Raw genomic sequence first — 20253 nt, forward strand, 5'->3', positions numbered from 1 at the left:
TCTACAAAAAATGAAAACAAATTAGCCAGCCATGTTGGTGCACACCTGTAGTCCCAGCTACTCAAGCAGCTGAGGTGGGAGGATTGCTTGAGCCCGAGAGTTTGAGGCTGCAGTGACTGTGCCACTGGACTCCAGCCTGGGCAACAGAGGTAGACCCTGTCTCAAAAAAATAGATAGAGTAGAAAAGCTACTGCCTAGAGAATATATCCCTCTTGTTCCGTGATAGTCCCAGCACCCACCTCCTGTCTAGTACTTTTAACGGAACTTGACTTAAGAGCAACATACTCTAAGCTCAGACAAGAAAGCCCAGTGCCTTACCCGCTGCAGGGCTGCATAAGTCTCTAGCTTCCTATCTTGTCCGGAATACCAGCCTCTGGCTTTAACCTGTCTTCCTTTCACCAGGTGTTATTCAGTTATGCTGAACCAAGAATGCTTAAATTCTTTGGTGTTTTGGGGGGATTTCTAGGCTAATAACACCACATATTTGAATGACGCATATGTTGTGATAGACAGCTGCAAGTGCTTGCAGTCTGTGTAGCAATCATCAATCCAGTCATTCTACCATTTATGTTTCGGAGCACCTGCTATGTTCCAGGCAGTGTTCTAGGCCCTGGGGGTCTAATGATGAAGCAGGAACAGGGATCCGTTGTATTTTTTACTTTGTTATTCTTTGTATGGTTTGAAACTTTACACAATAAAAATAAAAAATTAAATCTATGATGCTTACAAGGTAGTGGCCATCTAACATGAAAGCCTAGAGTTAATTTTGCCTGGGTCGTCCAATTTGTAGATTATCTGGGGAAGTTTTTTAATCCTAGCATGACACATCTATGCCTCCCATTTTATCCAGGTTTTATTGACTTTTTTTAAGCATGAATAAAATATTGCCTAAAAAAACTGCAGCTGGGAGGAATGGGGAGTAAACCTACTACTTAAACTAAGTGGTAGGTTTACTGGTATTCTATTATGCTGTCGTCTTTTAAAAATGAGTCTGAATCATTTTGTGAAAATGCCAGTATCTTGCAAGCTAAACACAAATGAAAGGATTATCCGTACCTTTGATGATTCGTATAGGTAAATAACAAATCTGACAACAGGTTATTGCCGCCACAGTGGTTCTGGTGTCTGTGTTTCTGCCTATGATATGACAGTGCATATAGTGTGGCAAACTGCTGCTGTCATATGGAGATGGCCAGGGGCCAGCTGGCCATCCAGCCCCAGAACAGCAATCCCAGGAGAAGTTTCTCCTCCTCTTCCCTCATTGGCACTGGTGATGTGTGTCACAGATGTTTGCAGGATATTATGTTGGGGGAAAAAGTGATTGCAGCTAAATGGCCATTCTTATTAAACTCATAAAAACATCCATTTGGTTGAAATGAAGTACAAAATGAGCCTGCAGGATTGCTGCCTCTCCTTTGCTCTTTAACAAGTTAAAATGGTAGCATGACCCATCTGGTTTGGCCAGGACAATCATAGTGAGGATATTTTCTTTTTAGTCCGAGGAGCCCCTTTGCCCTTTGAGCTGTTACTGTGAGTGGTAATTACTTGGTGAGGAGCCTGGATCATTTTAGGAGTCATCGGGCCAGAAAGGAAAATCAAACCTTATTTAAAAAAAAAAAAAGTCCTTACAAAGGGTAAAATGTCCTTACCATTCGACCATGGATATTGAGTGTCATTCTTTTTTTTTTTTTTCCCAGGAGTGAGAGAGTCCCATCAGATAAGCATTTTTAAGATCATTGCTTCTATCTTGCACCTTGGAAGTGTGGAGATTCAGGCTGAGCGTGATGGTGATTCCTGTAGTATATCAGTAAGTTGCACGCCAACACCAGAGATAAAATGTACACAAGTTACCCTGCTCTTACAGCTTGATATGACTGAAATGTGTCTTTACACTTAGGGGACACTCATAGGTTATTTATTCTTAACAGTAATGGTTTCTGTTCACTCGCTGATAATTTTTTAAAAGAGCCAACCCTTTAATAATCAGCTACCATCAAATTTCTTTCGCTGAGTACAGGGAATGTAGTGGCTATTTGATACATTCTTTTTGTTGGGTTGATTTCCTAAGCACCCTGAGGTACACAGAATTCTACATGTTGTCAATCCATTGAGTATTTTCTGAGCGCCAGACTGAGGTCCCTGCTGCAAGGAGATGAAAGGGCACTGGGCACCGTAAGTGGTGCCCAAATCTCAAAGGGGCTTATAGTCTAATTGGGTGGACAAGGCAGGTGGTAACCCTTGCCAATATTCTGACAGCACAGGGCAGGATGTTAAGTGAGACATCCATGTGAAAGTACTACAAGCCGTCAAGTGCTCCGTGAAGGCTCATAATGAAGCTTATTTTCCTGCTGTCCACTGTAGTGCTGATATGTGGTAGATAAATGTCTAAATGGGTGAATGGGTGATGGAGTAAGTACCAGGGAAATAGCACCCACAGCAATTACTGTGCCCTCTGGAATTTAATAGTACTGGGAAAGGCTAACGCTGGTATTCTGACCTTGAATAGGTGAATCTGCAACTGTTTATTCTATACCTCTTGTCCCATTTATGGCGAGGTCCTGGGGAGGTATAAAGTATGATTCTTGCTCCCAGGGACTTGGAATTTAAATAACCAGACACTGGAAAAATACAAAAGACAACACTACCTGAGGACACATGTCCATGCTGCTCACAAGCTGATGCTTTTTCAATTGAGTGGACATAAATTAACCTCCTACTGTGTGTCTAGAGTTGGGGCTAATGAGAAGTTCAAACTGGCCCTGTCTTCAGGGAGAGGAAGACCTGAACTGTAGCTGGGATTCAGTAGAGCTCATTGTGCATCCTTCCATGGACATTTTCCCTAAATGGAACATGATTAGGGTTTGAGAGGGCCCCTGGGCCTGTTCGGCCTGCTGTCATCCCTGGCGTGGACTCTGCAGCCTTGTGATAGCCTTGAAGCTCCCCTGCCCGGCCTAGTAGGAAAGGAGGAAGTGTTGATGCTGATAGTGTTAGGTGCCCTGGAGCTGTTTCTGACATCTGCTGCTTCTATACCTGTGTGGGTGCTCACATTAGGGGAAGGGGCATGGTTCAGTGGGCTTGGCAGCAGTGATGCCATGGGAGGGGCTGGCATGTGCAGAGGAGGACCTGTGGCCCAGGGGTGGTGGAGGAGCCTCCAATGCAGGACAGACCCTCCCCTAGTCTGAGTCTTTAGGGCCAGTGATGTATCGTCCCGATGTCTTTCTCCTGATGAGAAAGGCACAGACCATCTGTGTCTCCCAATGCACACAGCTCAGTCAATGACCTCTGGTTCCTTAGGGCAGCTGTACTCTGTGTCAAGGACAGGTGAGATGGGGAATACCTGCAGTGACCAATGCTTGGCTGAGGGTGGTAAGATGCAGGAAAGGTGATAGATGTGCCCTGTGGTCCATGGACCTCCAGCCCACCCAACACCCTGCTCCTCCCCAGGCCCTTCACAGGGTCACATCTTCTATCATGGGTTCTTAAACCGCTGTGTACCTCTCCTCTGTGGGACTGAGCATAGTTTGTGTGTGTGTGTGTGTGTGTGTGTGTGTGTGTGTGTGTGTGTTCTGATTATTTGCTGCCTACCTGTCTCCTTTGTGAGACTCCAAACTCTGAGAGGGCAGGGACAGTTCTTGCTCTTTATTCTGTCACAGCATCTACTGTGGTGCTCAGCACTCACCAGGCACCCAGGAAGTAGATGGATGGATAATGGAGGCTCTCCAGGCCTCATGGGGGGCATACAGGAGAGTAAGAGTCAATGAGCAACTCTGAGATCTTAGTGAGGCTGGTGGTTAGCATGAGAACCAGGGCTGGAGAGTCCCTGGGCACCTACCTGCATTGGGGGATGAGGCCAGTGCCCCTTTGCAAAACTAAGGCTTGAGCCTGTAAGTGAAGTGTCTCTGATCTTATAGTTGGCCCTCCACACCCAGCCTCTCCAGGACGTTCAGCTGAGAAGGGAAGTGAATGTATATTAGGACTGTATCTGTTGAGCTCACTGTTCTCCCTCTTGTACCCACTGAGTTTATGTGGAGACGGTATGAGGGTGGGAACATCACGGCCTTCTTAGGGAGGCGTAAATGGAGGATGCAGGTGGTAAATGCGGGGCAAGAGGCAAGAGGCCCGAGAGGTTGAGGTTTGGGTGCTACCTCATATGGCAGCCCTTTCTCTGCTAGGTGGCAGGAAATCCCAGAAGGCATTTGAGTTCAGGTTTATGGTCTAGGCTGGTCTGCGATTGTTCTGCAATCAGAGCTGTACAGAGAACTAGTGGACAGCGAAAACTGAGTCAAGACGGCCAAGGTTCACATCCTGATTCTTCTTGCTGGATGTATGACATCAGGCAAGTGTTCTAACCTCTCTGTTTCCTCTTCTGTGGAGTGTGGGTGACCACGTGCCTCAGTGCTGGGGTGAGGATCTATCCCAGAAAGCCCTGCGTGGGAAGGTTTTAGCACAGAGCCCGTGGTGAGAGAGTCCTTGTCTAGCGTCAGCCTTGTTATAGCCAGAGTGGACCTTAGGAGCATCCCTCTTGCTGTAGAGGGGAAGAAAAAATAAGGCCCAGAGAGAGGAGTCTCTTTCTCTGAGGTCAGAATGACCATGGCAAAGGTGGGACAGGGCCCAGGGAGCGTTCAGTCCCCTTCACTCCTGCCAGCCTGGCTTCCTCAGCTGGACTGCAAGTCCTTGGGGAGGAGACTGCCCTCTGCTTGCCTGGTGGGCCCCATGGATGCCCGCACAGTGCCAGGCACAGAGTGTATGCTTGAGAAATGCATTGTTAAGTAGTTACTACTGAGAGTCCCTCTGATTGTGTTTTATTCCGTGGGCGCATAGGAGGGGCCTCCTGTTGGAAAGGCTGTCTTTCCATAAGCAGTTTGCCTTCTGCTCAGCAGTTTTTATTTTTGATTAAAGCATGAGAATGCGCTCCATGACTGCCAAGGTTACCTTGGAGATGCAACAGCATTCAGTTGCGTGGACACCAGAGGCAATTTGTTTCTTGCATTTAGCAATATGGGACCATGAAACTAATCTGCTACCTATGATGTTGGCTATTTTTAATGGATTTAGCATCATTTAATTCTACCTAAATGTAATTGCACGACGCTACATCAGTTTCAGTGAGCACCTTCAATCAACAGTCTGAAGAGCGTGAGAAGATCAAGCCCCACCCCACTGTGGTGGATAAAAGGCCGTCCCCAGGATGGTTATCAGACAAGTCTCTAACGTGCGCTTTCTCCACTGCACTCGCAGCGCGAGGCCTCAAGGAGGGAAGGGTGCCCGTGGGCATGTCTTGGGCAGTCATGGTAGCTGCTGGCAGGCCACTTAAATGTCAGGGAATCCATCTGCAGTGCCATGCCTAGCAATTAAGAATTTCTTGGAAATAAGTCAGATGAACAAATTGGATGCTTGCCACCTCTGAACTTGTCACCTGCCAAGCAGTCCCCAGGCACTTAACTATACCGCATATGGCTTTATGTTTAGGGGAGGGGGAGATGGGTTGGCTGCAGAGAAAAAGGATCTTGGCCAGGAGAAGTAGCCATGGAAACTCTCTGCTGAGCGTAAAAAGATGGGGTCTTCTCCACACCCACCCAGCCCAAACCAAGCTGATTCTCCTGCCAGGCTGGGGTTAGGAGCTCTGGACCAGAAGGCAGGAGGCCTCACTCAGCTTTATCTGAATAATAAGGGACTTTGGATTAGAATGCATTTTCTTAAGAGCATAATCAGTCTTTGATCAAATACATTCCAGAAATGCTTCTTAAAATATCTAACTCTTGGTGCTACATGGTGTATTAAACCAGTTCAGCTATGTTTAACCTGGTGCTATCCTCTCCTTCTGTTAGGTAAGCCAGCTAATGTTCTTTGCATTGGAAAAACACTGGCCTTAGTGACTTTGGATGGTTCTTTCCCACTCTGGCGTTCTATTATTTTATAACTCTGTTTTGGGCAGATGGATTTTAAATATCCGTAAGAGGAAAAAATGGCCTGGGGACATGGTGTTAAGGGAGAAATGATACAGTTATCTGTGTTAATTTTCATTAAGCCCTCATTTAAATCCTACAAGGCAGCCTCATCAGAAAATGAGTCCCACAAGCAATTTAGGGCGATTAGGAGGTGGCACATCATGTTCTGAAGGATTCCCTTTCAGCCGCAGTGTTAATAAGCTCTCCAGCAGGCTTGAGGCTGTGCTATCAGCTTTCCCAGGTGGATTCAGATGAGGGAATGAATAGCAGGTAAGAGGAGCCTCCAAGGATGAGCAGGCTTTCTCAGGGTACCCTGAGTGGGCTGCAGGGATTTTCTGAGAAATTGATTTATTTTGGTGAAATAAGACCCTGTGGGAAATGTGGCTCTCCAGTGACTCAAACACCAGGTGATGTGATTGGTATTTGGGTAAATGAGGGTCAAGACTCACACATAGTCCCTAGAGGCAGCTGGGTAGGTAGGAGATACATCGGGTAGGACAGTGGAAGAACCCTTGTGCTGGGGATAGGGCGGGGGCCTGGGTGAGTAGTTGTACCTCTCTGGGGCTCAGCTCAGCTTTTTGCCTGTATGAAAAGAGCCTCACACTGGAGGAGTTTCAGTGTCTTTCAAGCTCTGAGCGTGTGTGGTATTATCAGTGGGAGTGTTCCAAATGATCCTCCCAGGTCAAGATGTGGTCCATGTTTTTGCCATGTATCTTAGCTTTCCACGCTGATGAACTTTGCTTACATTCTTAAAACACTTGCTGCTGGGGGAGGATAGTTCAGTTTCTATGATTTTAGCATCACTGAGGCTAAGAAGAAAGCAAGCCTGCTTGGAAGCACAGGACAGTGCAGGGTCAGTGCTGGGGGCGACATCATCCATTGCATTTCGACCTATCTCTCACCCAGCACATCTGAACCACTTGCTGGTATCACATACAATTTCAAAAACTTCTCAAGGTGATTCTCACTTAAGCCAGCCACCCAGAAGAGAATCATTGATCTGGCCCATCCTGTTACTTTACAGAGTGGGGAACTGACTTCTGAGGGAGGGACATGGCTAGTGCCTGTGAAGGGCCGCTCTACCTTAGGAGCCTGGGGGTTGTTTCTGAGCATACAGCTGGTTAGATGGGGTGGGTCGAAGGCAATGCCTGTAAATGAAGAATTCTAAGAGGGAGGAAGAGAATTGCTTTCTGGGCTGTGGGTCTAGCACTGCATGCAGACCTCAGCGGATGCAAACTGAATTTGGTGTGAATCTGCTCATTACTCTGAATGGATTACATGTTCATAAGTTCTTGATTCTCATTCTGCTCCCTGCACTCAGGGACTCGCCTCTTACCAGTTGCTCAGCAGCAGCCTGGCATAGAGGGAGGGGACAAGAAAGATGGAGAATGTTTTGGTTTTTAAAGTTCTGCAATTTGATCATTAGTAGGTGTGTGATGATCAGTTTGAGCATTGTTCTATTATGGGCTCTGTCATCTCCACTTAGCACAGAGAGAGAGAATGTGTGTGTGTATGTGTGTTTGTATGTGTGTGTGAGAGAGAGAGACTGACTGCCTGCTGGGCTGGCAGCGGAGGATGTGCTGGGATTCTGGAGGACTGGGAGGCCTTGGGTTTGGCTTGTTTTCCCTCTGGGTAGGAGGGTGGAAGACATTGGTGGGGGGCGGCTTGTCCCCCACACTCCTCCTGAACCTATCTCCCCTATCTCCCTCAGCCCCGGGATGAACACCTAAGCAACTTCTGCCGACTGCTAGGGGTGGAGCACAGTCAGATGGAGCACTGGCTGTGTCATCGCAAGCTAGTCACCACCTCGGAGACCTATGTCAAGACCATGTCCCTGCAGCAGGTGATCAACGCACGCAACGCCCTGGCCAAGCACATCTATGCGCAGCTGTTCAGCTGGGTCGTGGAGCACATCAACAAGGCCCTGCACACTTCCCTCAAGCAGCACTCCTTCATCGGGGTCCTGGACATCTACGGGTAGGCCTGCCACCTGTCTCGCTCTGCACCTGGGAGTGGCTTCCTGCTGGCACTTTACAGCCAGTGGAGGCCTTGGAGACCTTGCTGTCATTCCAAACTTAGGACAGTTTAAAATGTGCGGGACTATTTTTTTTTTTTTTTTGAGACGGAGTTTCGCTCTTGTTACCCAGGCTGGAGTGCAATGGCGCGATCTTGGCTCACCGCAACCTCCGCCTCCTGGGTTCAGGCAATTCTCATGCCTCAGCCTCCTGAGTAGCTGGGATTACAGGCACACGCCACCATGCCCAGCTAATTTTTTGTATTAGTAGAGACGGGGTTTCACCATGTTGACCAGGATGGTCTCGATCTGTTGACCTCGTGATCCACCCGCCTTGGCCTCCAAAAGTGCTGCGATTACAGGCGGGGCTATTTTTAATTGACACAATGATGGGACCTGAGGCCAGGGATGCTTAGTGTTCCATAATGTAGGGGAACAGTCCCCAAGCAAGAATGGACCTGTCCAAACACCGGGAACTCCCCCACTGAGAAACCCTGAAATCATCCATTTTTACACTGAGAAAGTGAAATGTAGACTGGGCGCGGTGGTTCACACCTGTAATCCCAGCACTTTGGGAGGCTGAGGCGGGTGGATCACAAGGTCAGGAGATCGAGGTCAACTGACCAACATGATGAAACCCTGTCTCTACTAAAACTACAAAAATTAGCCGGGCGTGGTGGCACACGCCTGTAGTTCCAGCTACTTGGAAGGCTGAGGCAGGAGAATTGCTTGAACGTGGGAGGCAGAGGTTGCAGTGAACCTAGATCGAGTCGCAGCACTCCAGCCTGGGCGACAGAGCAAGACTCCATCTCAAAAAAAAATAAATAAATAAAAATAAGGCGTAGAAAGGAAAATGACCTGCCCAACGTGATTTTACTGTGAGAAATGGAACTTAGATTCAGGTTCTGTATCTCGGTATTGTTTTATTTCAATCTGCCATTTGGCCTCATTGACTATAACAATCAAGATGGCTATTTTAATACCATAATTTTGCCCAGTGCTATGCAGATTTGTGTTGTGTGTGGTTATTTCTGAGGTTTCTCTTCCTTTCAGAATTCCAGCCTGATTGAAAGGACTGTTACGTATAACAGTGTATTTTCGGCAGGGAGAGCCTTCATGGCGTGGTGAAGGTGTACTTGCCTAGCCGTCAGGAGACTGACTTTTTTTTGTCAGTGCTGTCACCAGTCAGCTGAATGAGTCTCCACAGATCACAGCTCCTCTGTGGGCTTTCATTTCTATAGCTTCAAATGAGGTTTTGAGGCACAGTGTCCCTGAGGTTCTTTCCAGATCCTTCTAAAATTGTTTGAAGTTAACACGAACTGGGTTGCAACCCACCTTGCGCTTCTTTTCTGACCAATGTCGTGTCCTCTTTAAGCTAATAATAGACTAAATCCTCCTGGATCTTTAAATTATAGAAGTGATGGTGTCTTAAAATAGAAATTCAGACCTAAAGAAGCGAAGCGTCATAAGAACAGTGACAGTCTAGTGCGAACAACTGCTTAGCAGGTTGGAACTCAGTGGGACTCACCTTACGTTGAGACTGCAATAAAGGCCAGTCCCCTCTAGAAGCGGCCAGTCCCCTCTAGAAGCGGCCACTTCCCCATGCAGACAGGCTCTCCTGATTACACCTCTGACGCTGTTGCTCATCCCTTATTGCTCATCCCTGGGTTTCCAACTGAACTGTGTTGCATGCTATGAAGAAAGAAGGCAGTCTTTGTGAATTCTGACAGCACAAAGGCCTCAGGAACATGCTGAAGAGTTGCCTCATGTGCGAGTTAAGTAACATAAGGGGCATCAGAAGAAATCGTGGAAGGGTCTATTTGAGAGTTTGGATGCTTCATGCTGTACAAGTGTCAAGGCTGGAGAGGACACGCTTGCACAGTCGGGAAAGCTTTATGTGGGAGCTAAGATTTGAACTGGATCATTTAAACAGGGGTAGAATATGGGAAGTGAGGGAGGCACCTTTAGGGAACAGGAGTGCAACCAAGAAGTGAGGAAGGAGCAGAGTATAAAGGCAAACCTCCTTTCTGATAAGGAGCACACAGGAGAGAATCACCGACAGAGGGCGGTGGGAAGAGGCACCCTCCCCGGGGCTTCAGCTGCGTGACCCTGGGCAGGCCCCGTCTCTTCTGATCCATCGAGTGCCTGCTCTGTGCTCAGCCCTTGTAGTTGCTCTCTGGGAACTTCCAGCCTCATTGTCAGTCATTAATTCTGTGGTGTTTTCCCTCCTTTGAGTCTTTTAAGATAATTGGATTTCCCAAAGTACTGACCTTTCAGTATTACCTTCCAAGTAAGGTCTGGGGAAACCCAAGCTGCAGCGTCTGACCCAATTCCCTTAATCCACCTGTAGAAGGATCTAATTTTACTGAGGTTCTGATTTAGAAAGATTAACATGCAGACTTGTCAATAGCATGTAAAAATTTGATGATTTCAATACTACTGCTACATAAAAAAGCATGCCTCAGTGCTGCTGTATTTATATGTCATCTTAACAGTGCCTTGAATTTAAATAGTCTGTGCAAGCTGGGATTTTTGTGCTTATATTTGCCATTTAATTTTTATAATTGTTTGTTTTCTCTAATGTCCTGTGACTGCTCAAAGGGGAGAAATAGATTGCAAGGCTGGTTTGAAAAGAACAGCTTTTGGGGGATGGGGTGGCAACCTGGAGGACTCGGTCTCCTGTTCCTAGTGCCACCTCCTCACCTGTTTCCTGCATCTCGGAGTGGCCTTGGGGCTCCTTTGAGACTGTCTGACAGCTCTTCAGTGAGAGCAGGGTCCCAACACAGGGCCATCAGCACAAGGCCGTTCTTGGGAATTTTCTTACCCTTTCTGCTTTCTTCCGGGCGTGCTGTGTTGTCTTCTCTTTTCTTAATCTTTATTCTTTCTCAGAAGCCAGTTCACTTCTTTTTTGTTATAAAGTCATCATATTTTAAAAGTGACTTACTCTTCTTGAGAGAAGTAAGTCCCCATGCAGTTACTCCTCCATAGCTCAATGCAGTGCTGAGTTCACGCTCTCTCAAGAGTTAAGGATAACAAGTTACATACAAGGCAATGGAGAGTGAACAAGCTAGCTGTGTGCCTGGGCCATTGGTTGTCAGGAAAGCACTTCCATACATGCCATCAATGTGCAAGTGCATGCTGCTCCATGGTCTGATTCTCCAAGAAATTGTTGTACAAATGCAGACTGGCCCCGGCTCTCTTTCTGGTAAGAGGGTATGTAATGAACTCTTAGGAGATTAAAATCAACAATTTAACAGAAGAGCAGGTGGCTTAAGTCTGGAGGTGCTTTCTAATCTGTCCGGGTCAGTGACATCATTTCTTAATCTGGGAGAAAGCAACACAGAACCCTGGGTGGAGACTTGGGATAGCGTGTGTGAGCCATTTACTGTCGTCGGCCTCTCTGCACTCACAGTGTCTTATCCACCTTATTTCCCTTGGACTTCACATACCTTCCAGAAACCCTCCAAAGCTGCCTTTTGTAATGTGGTCATTTCTTGATTACCTGGAAGTGGACATTACGCTCGACCCCACTTCTCACCCACTCTGCTCACCTCCTTCCTAGTTCAAACTCATTTCAGTCATTAGGCTTTATTTGTGACTATGGGAAGTGATTCTAAGAGTTTTTCATCCTCTGTGGCTTTTCATCAGAAAACCTTCCAAGCATTGTTTTTTATTTTTTGTTTTCTATTTATATCCCTGACCATCAAACCCTGGAGGAGAAGACCATCCGTCCATTGTCTCACTCTCTCTTAGCCCGAGTGTGGGGACGCCTGAGTACCCATAGAGGATGCCCTGGGACTGACCTGATGTCTTTGATTTTCTCACTTCTCCTTGTCACTTTTGAGCAAGAGTGGCAAAAGTGGAGTCCAGAGAGAACAGAAAGAACACTGAGATGAGTTTCTGAATACGGCCAGCCACATCTGTGAAGTGGAAAGGAAGAAGGCGTTGCCTCCCTCTCAGGTTAGAAATGTGCAAAGCTAGGAAATGAGGGTGGAACTGTTCTTCTTCCCCTTGACCCCACCAGTGGCCACTGATTTCTTCCACTGGGATAACTGTCCCCAGATGAGCTGCAGTGCCTGTCTAGGGCATTACTAGCCCACCAGTGAAGCTCATTCGTGTACTGAAATAATTCTGTACCAAACATAAGCCACTCCACTTTTTCCTATAAATGTGTTAAATGTTGCTACAGAATTAGCAGCCAGAGTGAATACACACTCACTTCTCTCTCTATAAGCAAGCAGTGTACACACATTTCTCCCCATCACTGTGTTCTGACTCTTAGTTAGCTCGTAGAGGAGAAACGCTGTGAGCTCCTAAACAAATTAGCATAGGCCACAGCTGCTTCCACCATGACTGTGGTGAGTCCTCTGCTCAGAGGCCCTTCCCTGAGGCTTTTCTGATTGCTTCCCGACCCCCACTGTCTGGTGGAAGTGTCCCTACATCTTGCTTCTCTGTCGCAGCTCCAAAAAACAGTACAAAGCAAGTAGTACTCAGAGCAATCTAGCCACCCCAAGCTCAGCTCTTAACCTTAACCGAAGATCTGTGAAGTTGCCTTCAGGGTATTTTTGACCAGGCAGGACATGGAAATTTCTAGGGGAGAGCCTGGCAGCTTTTGGCTGGGATTCCCTTTTCGGGTTGCAGTAACCTGCGTTTGCCTCTCTATGCCTGATTAATTGCAGTCTCTCCTTTATACTTCTCCTCTCCTTGAGTGTCTAATCCTTTATTCCTATCCTCTCCTTGAGGCAACAAGAAATAAATGGCCTCAATTTGGGAAAAATGCACATTTATTTGTCTTTGATTTCAGCCTTCAAGATGCTAAGGTAGCAGAGGGCTTTGGCTATGGCCAGCCCATTCTTGCTGAGGACAGTTGGTCTGGGAGCAACATGGGCTATAGCATATTCATGTGTTCTGCTGAGGAACCACTGGGGAGAGAATGGGGGTAGAAGGTGGGGAAGTTTTGACCCCAGGAAGCAGGACATGGGATTTCCTGGGATTTTATAGCCTCCTCAGTCCTCTGTTACTTTCTTGTGGTACTTCCTAATAATAATAAATTAGCATCCAATTCTCTTCAGTGCTCTTTAATGGTGTATTTTAAAATGCTCTGAAGGCCAGGCGCGGTGGCTCATGCCTGCGATCCCAGCACTGTGGTGTTAATGGTGGAGGGTGTCCCGGTTCCTGGCGTTTTGAACAGAGAATTGGACAAAACGCACAAAGCAAGGAAGAAATGAAGGGACTGACTGAAAATGAAAGTACACGCCACAGTGTGGGAGCGGGCGGAATGAGTTTTACATACTCATTTACAAGTTGTTACATATTCTGTATATTAATTTTTTTATCAGAAATGTGATTTGCAAATATTTTCTCCCATTCTGCGGGTTGACTACAGTGGTATATTTTAAGTAAACCTCTTAGACCCACTGTTCACCATTGTTTGGTGGAAAAACATATTCTTTGGCTTTTGTTTTCTTGGTCTCACTCTCCAAAATAAACTTATAAATAACCTCAGAGCCGCAATAGTTATTTGGAGACTCCCAATCTCCTCTCTAGCCAGTATCAAAAGCTTTCACAGAATGTGGAGGGGGAGAAGTCAGTGATTGCATTAACCCTTTAGCCTGTGACAGTGGCCCAGCCCTGGACAGCCCAGAAGATCCCTGGACATGCCTTCTTCAGAGAGGACATGCATGTCTGGCCACAGCATTCTCAGACCTTGCAGATCATCGGAAGCTATTGGCCTCATTCACCCTAGAGTCTCCCAGCCTCCTAGGAAAGCCTCATAACCCAAGAGGTCTCTAAATCCAGGCTCAACCTACTTGAACTGTTCTGAGGGAGCCCTTTGGGTGTGCCTGGAGCCTGACACACCTGTGTGCTTCCAAGGCTCAGATGAAATTCTGTTTCTCTCTGTCCATGCCAGTATTCCCACCCTATTGTTGCAGGCCAGGTCTCACTAACACAGGCCTCCACAGCAACTGTTTCAGTACTGACTGAGTGGTTAAGTTAAATATTAAAAGCTTAAAAAGCCAGTGCCCTTATACAAAGGCTGGAATGTAACAAAAGCCTACCAAGAGTTTTGCCTTGGCCTTTCCTGGGCCTTAAAGCATGACAGAATAAGGAATTCTTAACAGGACTCATTTAAGATTAAACAAGTTTTATCGTGGGGTCTGAAGGAACTCCCCAAACCTCCATGATTTAGTAAACAAGATAAGGGTAATCACCCTAGCACCTCGACCCATTTAAATGAAGTAAATTTACTGAGGCTCCAGACGAAAAGTCTTCAAGACACAGATCTTATAGATTAGAAGTTAATCACTTATGTCTTTGGATGAATGCACACTTACATGCAGACATATAGCTTAGAAGGTATATAAGCGCTGGCAAGCTGTAATTTTGAGTTGGCCTGGAGATAATTTCCAGGCCTTCTCCCTGTAACCGGTTGCAGAAAATAAAAACTCTGTTCCTCCCCAGTTCATCTGCATCTTGTTATTGGGCCGTGAGAATAAGCAGCCCACCCCTCAGTTTGGTCTGGGAACACTATGGCCTCATTGCCTTTTAAAAGCCTACAGTGCATACAATTTCTGCTCCTTGCGGAGGCTCTCATGTACTGATTGCCTATCATCTGCCTGGTAGCTCTTCTGGGCAGAGACTGTGACTTGCTCGTCTTGGCAGCCTTCACAGTTTTGGGACAGTTGGCTGTTAGATTGGGAGGGGATCACCATATAGTGGGTGTTTTCTGTCCCGTGTTGGAGTTCCAGGCCGCAAACTGAGTGGATTTAGGTCCTCAAGAAGAATTACTGCCCTTTGCCTTGGGGTGTGAACAGTGCCTGGGATTGTGTTCTCGATAAAAAACAAGTCCTGGGTGGGAGCATCTAGGCACAGAGAAGCACATAAGCAGAATCAGGCCCCGCCACTCCCAGGTGCAGCCAGCATCCCAAGGTTGTTCAGTAAAGAGACCAGCAGGGTTGGCCTCTCTGACAGACCCAAGGTGGCCTTGTGAGATTTCATAGGCTTCAAGATGGAAAGGGACCTTGAAAGGATGTCTGGACCATTTCTCTGACCACAATGCATGCTGGCCCTGTTTTTAAAAAGGCTTCTCCAGGGAGAATTTCCCTACATTATATTTTCTGTATGACTTCTAATAATCATCCCCTAGAAGCTGTCCTCAGTATGAACCTATTGTCCATATCTTTTCAGTCTACCAAAGGCAGAATGCTGGAGAGTGAGCTTTATAAACTGGAAAGACCGGGCTGAGCTAGGAGATTCTAGTTCCTTTGACCCGTGCCCAGGGGGACTTAGAGTTTCCCAATCTTCAAAGCATCTCACTGCTTCTCTGCTCTCTCTCCAGGTCATGGAGTGAGAGGTTCAAGGAGGCTGATCATTAACTTAGTGACTGATTGACTTTTTATTGCAGTTTCACTTTCCAACAGACACTACCTTGTTTGTAGAGGCATCTGTGGCCCTTGCTACACTCTGAAGTTAAGGTAGAATGAGAAGGAAATTGTATACTTTTTGACTATGAAAATAGAAACTGATCATTGTGCCATCGGGAGTCCAGATGCCACGTTTCAGCATCAAGTCTTATTCTGTGTTTTGACCTTCCTCCAGCCCAAGGTTTCTGGTTTAAATATTCTCAACACTGATTTTACATGAGAAATTCAATTCCCCCTAGTATATAAATTTCTTTGTGACACTTTAATGTTGTAAACTATAAATTGATTCATTGGGTTTATTTTAAAAAGTCTTCTCTGTTGATGGGAGGAATTAGTGCAAATATAATTCCATTGTAAAAGAGAAGTTGCCCGATCTCCCAGACTGTGGCTTTCTGAGGTCTGTCATTTTAGATGTTCCCCTGAGCTGCACAAGCCCCTCATTCATCTCTGGACCTCCGGCATTACAGTAATTATGCTAGATGGCAGAGGAATTGTTACTAGATAATATCTTAGAAATAGGAAAATTACAAGCTAATTTCAGGCCATCTCAAATTAATGAGAATGTTCTTTGTGGAGTGCTACCAATGTAAACCTTCAGAAAATGACAAGTGGGAGATATTTAAATCCTCTGTGGAGCTTAGCACAGCTTGGCCAGCACACCCAATTGCTATTATCTGGCCAGTTGCTGGGGTGGCTCTTTTATCTCCTATCTAGGTTTTATTAATTGAATTTCCTCTGGGGCTTGGCTGTCCTCAGCAGCCTCTCTCAGGGTGGAGGATCGGGGAAGGCAGTAAGGTTCTAAGGGACATAGCTCAGTCTGTAAGACTGTCATCTGGGCTGGAAGGGCCCCAATTCAAGGCGATGACTGGCAGACACAGTGCTTCTCCTGCCTGGTCTGGAGTGCTTAGGGGTGGCCGCCTTCATCCCAGCATACACTTTATATCTTTGATCTTGTTTTTTCAACCTAGAATTATTTCTCCCACATGGGCATGGCTAAAGACTGTGCTTTAATGTGGTTTGTCTCCAAGCAGTTGACTCCTTTAATCTCTAAATGATTTCCCACTTCTCCATGTTTTATACCTTGATGGGGGAGGTGAGCGCCAGGGAGGGAGAAGCCTGATGCATTCTGGGCTCTGGCCCGGCCCCTTTGGGTGTCTGATGCCTCTATCTGTGGTGGTCCCTCTGCACGGGTGGAGGCATCCTCACCACCACCATCCCCAGCCTCCACCAGGGGCAGTTGTAACATTTCTATCTGGGGGTACTAAGGGAGTACACTCTATTTGGAAGGGCTTGCATGACACTTCGTATGACACTGAGAAAATTCAGATGTCTGTACTGAAGAATGGAAAGGGTGGAGACACGTGGGCTGAACCGAGCCTGTGTCCATTTCTGTTACCTCGTTGGTATTTTCACTGGCCTTTTCCCAATCACCATGAGCTCAGATACTTCCTTCTAGAACATCATCCTCCGTATTAACAGCCCTTCCATGTCATCTGTTTTTTCTTTTTCATGAAACTTTTCCTCCTCTCTGAATTAAGACTGTGTTCTCAGAAATCAGGCTCTCTGGGTTCACACATTGCCTCTCTGCTCACCAGCTCTCTGGCCTTGGGGACAGCATAGCTTCCTCAGTCTCTCCGCCCCTCAGTTTCTTCAGCCTCAGGACGGGGTTAAAAATAGATCCTAACTTTTGGCTACTGGGAGCATTACTGAGAACTCCTGAAGCACTTGGGCTTAGTGCTCTGCGGGCTCCCATTAGCAGGGCCACTGCCACCCATTTGGTGCACTGGGCAGTGTAGAATGAGAAGAGGTGTATTTGTAAATAGGAAGAGGGGTGTGTGTGAATGAGAAGAAGTGTATGTGTGAATGTGAAGAGGTGTGTGTGTGAATGGAGAGGTGTGTGTGTGAATGGAAAGAGGTGTGTGTGTGTGTGAATGGGAAGAGGGGTGTGTGTGAATGAGAAGAGGTGTGTGTGTGAATGAGAAGAGATGTGTGTGTGAATGAGAAGAGGTGTGTGTGAATGGAGAGAGGTGTGTGTGTGTGAATGAGAAGAGGTGTGTATGTGAATGAGAGTGTGTGTGAATGTGAAGAGGTGTGTTTTTCAATGGAGAGAGGTGTGTGTGTCTGTGAATGGGAAGAGGGGTGTGTGAATGGGAAGAGGCATGTGTGTGAATGAGAAGAGGTGTATGTGTGAATGGAGAGAGGGGTGTGTGTGAATGGGAAGAGGGGTGTGTGTGTGTGTGAATGGGAAGAGGGGTGTGTGTGTGTATGGGAAGGGTGTGTGTGTGAATGGGAAGAGATGTGTGTGTGTGAATGGGAAGAGAGGTGTGTGTGTGAATGGGAAGAGAGGTGTGTGTGTGAATGGGAAGAGGGGTGTGTGAATGAGAAGAAGTGTGTGTGTGAATGGAGAGAGGTGGTGTGTGTGTGAATGGGAAGAGGGGTGTGTGTGTGAATGGGAAGAGGCATGTGTGTGAATGAGAAGAGGTGTGTGTGTGAATGAGAAGAGGTGTGTGTGTGAATGTGAAGAGGTGTGTGTGAATGAGAAGAGATGTGTGTGTGGAGAGAGGTGTGTGTGTGTGAATGAGAAGAGGTGTGTATGTGAATGAGAAGAGTGTGTGTGAATGTGAAGAGGTGTGTGTGTGAATGGAGAGAGGTGTGTGTGTGTGAATGGGAAGAGGCATATGTGTGAATGAGAAGAGGTGTATGTGTGAATGGAGAGAGGTGTGTGTGTGAATGGGAAGAGGGGTGTGTGTGTGTGAATGGGAAGAGGGGTGTATGTGTGTGAATGGGAAGGGGGTGTGTGTGAATGGGAAGAGATGTGTGTGTGTGTGAACGGGAAGAGAGATGTGTGTGTGTGAATGGGAAGAGGGGTGTGTGTGTGTGTGTGTGTGAATGGGAAGAGGTGTATGTGTGAATGGGAAGAGGGGTGTGTGTGTGTGTGTGAATGGGAAGAGGTGGAAAACGTTCTTCTCTTCTGCATAGGCTTCTGTCCTTCTCACCCCTCAGCCTGATGCTGCTGTTGAGTGTATAAGGTGGGCTGCACACATTTGTAGCTATAGCTGCCGACATGTATAATGTTGCCAGCATGGTGAGTGTGACCAAATCCATCCTGTTGCCTGGGTCTCATCTGCACATCCAGTTGGTCATTTAAGGCCCTCTCATCCCCATCTTCCTTAATGTCCAGAAGCTTTCTACTGGTTGGCCACCAGCCACGCTCATCAGGCCCTGACCGAGTCTTGCCTGGTTTCCTGTTGCAGTAAGAATTACCTCACTTGGCTTCCTGCCCCCAGGCCTGCACCCCGTCTCCCGGCTCACAGTTGTTCTCCTGCTGGTCTCTAAGGTGCAGGTCAGCTTGTCAGTTCTTAACTCACTCAGCATCCTTCAGAATCTCTCTGCTACCGCCTGGTAAATTCCAGACCCTTTAGTGTAGCTGGCATAGCCTGTGGGGAGGACCCCTGCCTCTAACACTACGCTGCACGTCATGCCCCCCATCCCTGCCTCTGCTGGTTCCACTGTCCCCTGCCCAAATATTGGGCCATATTGTGAACATTGGAGTTGAGCAATGATTGATAGTGTTGATATTCTAAAATGCAAAGTGCTCAAGTCAGTTTTTAAAGTTAAACCCCAACAAAATTAACCAAGCATCAGATGATTCATGAAGTACAGTCAGAAAAATGTTGAGCTGTAGTAATGATCAAAGAAATTAAAATTCAGACATTTTTAGGTTCCAAGGAACCAAAGACACCAAAAAGCTAATATGACACAGTTGACCAAAGAGCTGTGATATTAATATTCCCAGTCTCCCAGTGAAGAGGGCAGGACGAGATGGGGAGAACACTTGAGGCTGACCCGAATGGAGCACGGGGGAAATTTTCCAGGTGATGAAAATGTCCTCCATCTGTGTCATGTATCACAGAACATCTCTATATAAAAATTTTCTATCAAAAATGTGTCACCCCATCAACAGATGTTGAGAAAAACTTTTAAGAAAAATGCATGAAAATATAGACTTAAAATTGGTGCATTTTACTGTGTGTAAATGCTAACCCAATAAAGATGATTAAAACCAAATATTGTTGACCAGTATTAGAAGCACAAGACACTTTTGTATGTTGTGAGGTGGAGGTAGTGTCATACATTAGCTCCACCTTTCCAGGAGTTAATTTTCTTCTGCCTTTTAAGAAAAGTGGTACTGTTTGACATGGTAATTTTTCTAGGAGAGCATCCTAAGGAAAGACTTATGAATTCAAAGAATTTATCACAAAATTGATAGCAGCTAACAACTGAGAAAAGAACCAAAATGTCCTCAGTGGGGGCAGTTAAATGATGATGCATCTCTATGAGGGTGACTGCCAGCTTATGGGCACCTGTGTGAATTGAGAAAAAGCTGCTTGTGAGGGGGCCAACTCAATTTCAGCACCACCTGTCCCCTCACCTGGGCACCTTTGCAATTTCCAGGTCTAGACCATGGCCCGGATCCATACAGTGGTTGCTGAGGCAGATGTTAAAACTGATGCCTTCAGAACAGTGGTGTGGGGAAGTGTTTTTAATGGAATGTTAAATGATAATAATAGAAGGTAAGGCCAGGTGCAGTGGATCACACCTGTAATCCTAGTGGTTTGGGAGGCTGAGGTGCATGGATCACTTGAGCCCTGGAGTTCGAGACCAGCTTGGGCAACATGGTGAAACCTCATCTCTACAAAAAATATAAAAATTATCTCGGCATGGTGGCGTGATGCCTGTAGTCCCAGCTACTTGGGAGGTTAAGGTGGGAGGATCCCTTGAGCCCGGGAAGCAGAGGTTGCAGTGAGCCAAGATCCAGCACTCCAGCCTGGATGACAGACTGAGACCCTGTCTCAAGAAAAAAAGT

At 46.6% G+C, this 20253-nt stretch overlaps 1 protein-coding gene across 2 annotated transcripts in view; it reads left to right on the forward strand.

The window, feature by feature from the left end:
- MYO5B (myosin VB) overlaps nt 1-20253 on the forward strand; it is a 390752-nt gene that overhangs the window by 225412 nt on the left and 145087 nt on the right. For both annotated transcript variants that reach the window (XM_064379193.1, XM_012440811.2), the window contains exons 9-10: nt 1698-1807; nt 7660-7925. In XM_064379193.1, coding sequence (XP_064235263.1) covers nt 1698-1807; nt 7660-7925 — 376 coding nt within the window. The remainder of the gene's footprint in view (nt 1-1697; nt 1808-7659; nt 7926-20253) is intronic.

Source organism: Aotus nancymaae, unplaced genomic scaffold (assembly GCF_030222135.1).
Source record: "Aotus nancymaae isolate 86718 unplaced genomic scaffold, 86718_ANA_hifiasm-v0.15.2.pri h1tg000020l, whole genome shotgun sequence".
Taxonomy (NCBI): domain Eukaryota; kingdom Metazoa; phylum Chordata; class Mammalia; order Primates; family Aotidae; genus Aotus; species Aotus nancymaae.